Raw genomic sequence first — 3,498 nt, 5'->3', positions numbered from 1 at the left:
GTCGTGGAGTTGGACGAACTTCGAGTCCGCGTTCATCGAGTGCTCGACCTCGTCGAGCCATGTCTGCGTCTTCTCCGTCTCGCTGGCGACGGCGTCGTGCGCCTTGCCGAGCTTCGCGAGCACGACCTCCTCCGGGAGGACGGACACGAGCGTGAAGATCGCCGCCATCTTGAGCATACCGATCAACGAGTGGATCTGCAGCGCGTTGCGGAGCCAACCCAGAGCCATGGACGGGTGGTGGCGGGCCCGGAGGTTGATCATCAAGTTGAAGCCCGGGTCCGTGTAGACGATGTGGGTCCAGAAGGCCGGGAAGTAGACGAGGTCCCCCGCCGACGAGACGACGTCGTAGTGGTCGATGGTCTTCATGAGCTTCGTCATGCCGCGGCTCGGCAGGATCCTCGAGACGGCCATGTTCTCGAAGCTGCTCTCGTCGCTGGGGACGCCGTGGGCGCCGAAGGTCGCCGGGTCCCAGAACTTCCACCGCTTGACGCCCGCGAGCTGCACGGCGACGGAGCCGTACCAGGGCGCGCTGTGGGCCTTGGCCGTGAAGCGCTGCTCCGTCAGGTTCGTCGTGAACATGTTCCCGAACAGGCAGTTCTCGAAGATCTTGTCGAAGCGCTCCGGCTCGTTGAGCATGGGGCGGAAGTGGTCGTAGGTCCACGAGTTGTCGAAGAAGAGCGCTTTCGTGCCATTGCTCAACGACTCGACCCCCTCGACGAGAGGCTCCTCCTGCGATCCCGAGTGCTTCGTGAACTTGGAATTCCGCAGGTAGTCGTCGGAGTCGTCCGGGCCCTCGCCGATTTCGCGCGTGAGCACCGTCGCCTTGTCCAGGGCCTTGAAGTCCGCGTAGAGCTGATCGAGGGGGCTGTGGCTCGGCAGGCGGATCTTGTAGGGGTAGGGCATGCGGAACGACGCCGAGCCGCAGGCCTCGACCATCTCGAAGGGCACGTAGGCGAAGTCCTTCGGCATTTGGATGTGGGCATCGACGGACCGCTGGGTCATCACGAGCTGCTCCAGGAGGGCGCAGGCGCCCGTAGACGGCAGAGCCGCGCGCCGCTTCATCGCGACGCCCGCCCCCACGGCGACGGCCAGCGCGGCCAGCATCCAAGGCAGAGCCGCGCGCCGCTTCATCGCAAAGCCCGCTCCTACGGCGACGGCCAGCGCGGCCAGCATCCAAGGCTTGGCAAAGGCACCCATGGCTCCCAATTCTTCTGGGGCAGCATCAGCGGCGAGTTCTCTCTCTTGAAGCTAGCGATGACGCCCTGGTCCATGGTACCATGGAGAACCACAGGGTTGCACATCGCTGCAGCACCGCAAAGAGCAGGGCACTGCTCCGCGTCGCAGCGCGGCGCCGCGCACCCACTTCTTCGGCACGATGTGCGGCATCCTGGGCATCTTCGACGTGCCTCCCAACACGTCTCAGAGCGAGCTCCGCAAGAAGCTCATCGAATGCGTCCGCACCCGGCGTCCCGCCGCCCGCCCCCCCCCGACGATCGCCGGACGCATCCGATCCACAGGCGCGGCGCCTGCGCCACCGCGGGCCGGACTGGAGCGGCTACCAGCTCCTGAGCCGCGCGCCCGAGGGCGCGGGCCTGAAGAAGTCCGGGAGCGGCACGCTGCTCGGCATCGGCGCGAACTCGTCCTCGGAGTCGCTCACGCGGCGCGCCGCGCGCGTCCGCCCCGAAAAGGCGCGGACCCGTCGTGAAACACCCGTCAAAAATTCGTAGGCTCACGATCTCCGAGGGCGGCGCCCGCGGCAAGGCGCAGCACGCCATCGCGCACGAGCGCCTCGCGATCATGGACCCCGAGAGCGGCGCGCAGCCGTTGTTCGCGGCCGCGCAGCGCGGCCCCGACGGGACGGTGACCGTCGAGGAGGCGTCGGTCATCGTCGCCGCCAACGGCGAGATCTACAACTACAAGGAGCTCTACGCGGAGCTCGCGGCCGACGGCTTCGCCTACGCGCCGAAGACGGGCTCCGACTGCGAGGTGCTCATCAGGGCCACACAAGAGAGATTCAACGTCGCTTCAACGTGAGTGTTCCGCGCGCGCGCGTTCTGGAAAAAGCATCCACGCTTCGAGACCGTTCCGAGAGATGATCGCTCGTCCAAGAATCAGCCGAAACGAGTGGAAAACGGCCGAGAGAGGAGCCTTTGAAGTTGGGAATTTCGCACCCTTGTGCTGCCCAGGTGCTCATCCCGCTCTACCTCAAGTACGGCCTCGAGGGCGCCTGCGCCAAGCTCCGGGGCATGTTCTCCTTCATCCTCTACGACCAGCGCACGGGCTTCTACGGCGCCGCGCGCGACCACATCGGCATCACGAGCCTCTACATCGGCCGGGGGCCGGACGGGACCGTGTGGATCGCGTCCGAATTGAAGGCCATGGCCCGCGACTGCCCCTCGCTCGAGCAGTTCAAGCCCGGCCACTGCTGGCGCTCCGACACCAAGGACTTTGTCGAGTGGTACGCGCCGGCGTGGCGCGCGCTCGAGGGTTTGCCGGCGGCGCCGTGCGACTACGCGAAGCTCCGCGAGGCCTTCGAGAAGGCCGTGGAGCGCCGCATGATGTCCGACGTGCCCTGGGGCGTGCTGTTGAGCGGCGGGCTCGACTCGTCGCTCGTGGCGTCCGTGGCCCAGCGCTTCCTGAAGAAGAAGGTCGCGGCCGGGGCCGGCCAGTGGATGTCGGCGCTCCACTCGTTCTCCGTGGGTCTGGTCGGGTCGCCGGACCTCGCCGCGGCGGCCAAGGCCGCGGACCACATCGGCACGATCCACCACCCCTACACCTTCACGCTCCAGGAGGGCCTCGACGCCATCGCCGAGGTCGTGCACCACCTCGAGACGTACGACGTCACGACGATCCGCGCGGCGACGCCCATGTTCCTCATGGCGCGCAAGATCAAGGCCATGGGCGTCAAGATGGTGCTGAGCGGCGAGGGCGCCGACGAGATCCTCGCGGGCTACCTCTACTTCCACAAGGCGCCCGACGCCGGCGAGCTCTTCGCGGAGCTCAAGGACAAGGTGAAGCAGCTCTACATCTACGACTGCCTCCGCGCGAACAAGTCGACCATGGCCTGGGGCGTCGAGGCGCGCGTGCCCTTCCTCGACGCCGACTTCCTCGACGTCGCCATGTCCATCGACCCGCGGGAGAAGATGATCGACGTCAAGTCGGGCCGCATCGAGAAGTACATCCTCCGCAAGGCCTTCGACGTGCCCGAGGACCCCTACCTCCCCAAGGAGATCCTCTGGCGCCAGAAGGAGCAGTTCTCCGACGGCGTCGGCTACGGCTGGATCGACGCGCTCCGCGACCACGCCGAGGCCCACGTCAGCGACCACCAGTTCTCCGTCGCGCCGCACCGCTTCGCGTACAACACGCCGCGGACCAAGGAGGCCTACTACTACCGCCAGATCTTCGACTCGCTCTACCCGTCCCTCGCCGCGGCCCAGACCATCCCCGAGGGCAAGTCCATCGCGTGCTCGACCGAGCGCGCCTTGAAGTGGGACGCTC

The 3,498-nt window shown here is 67.0% G+C and overlaps 1 protein-coding gene across 1 annotated transcript; it reads left to right on the top strand.

The window, feature by feature from the left end:
- Positions 1-1,773: 1,773 nt before the first annotated feature.
- Positions 1,774-3,497, top strand: AURANDRAFT_2749 (hypothetical protein; the record flags this gene model as incomplete). Its single annotated transcript, XM_009044475.1, has 2 exons — positions 1,774-1,986; positions 2,187-3,497. Coding segments are annotated over 2 exons (1,524 nt in total), but the record flags the coding sequence as incomplete, so codon positions are not given.
- Between the last annotated feature and the right edge of the window lies 1 nt (position 3,498).

Source organism: Aureococcus anophagefferens (genome assembly GCF_000186865.1).
Source record: "Aureococcus anophagefferens unplaced genomic scaffold AURANscaffold_344, whole genome shotgun sequence".
Classification (NCBI taxonomy): Eukaryota; class Pelagophyceae; order Pelagomonadales; family Pelagomonadaceae; genus Aureococcus; species Aureococcus anophagefferens.
Note: the sequence above shows the minus strand (reverse complement) of the source record. Positions and strands in the feature narration are given on the sequence as shown.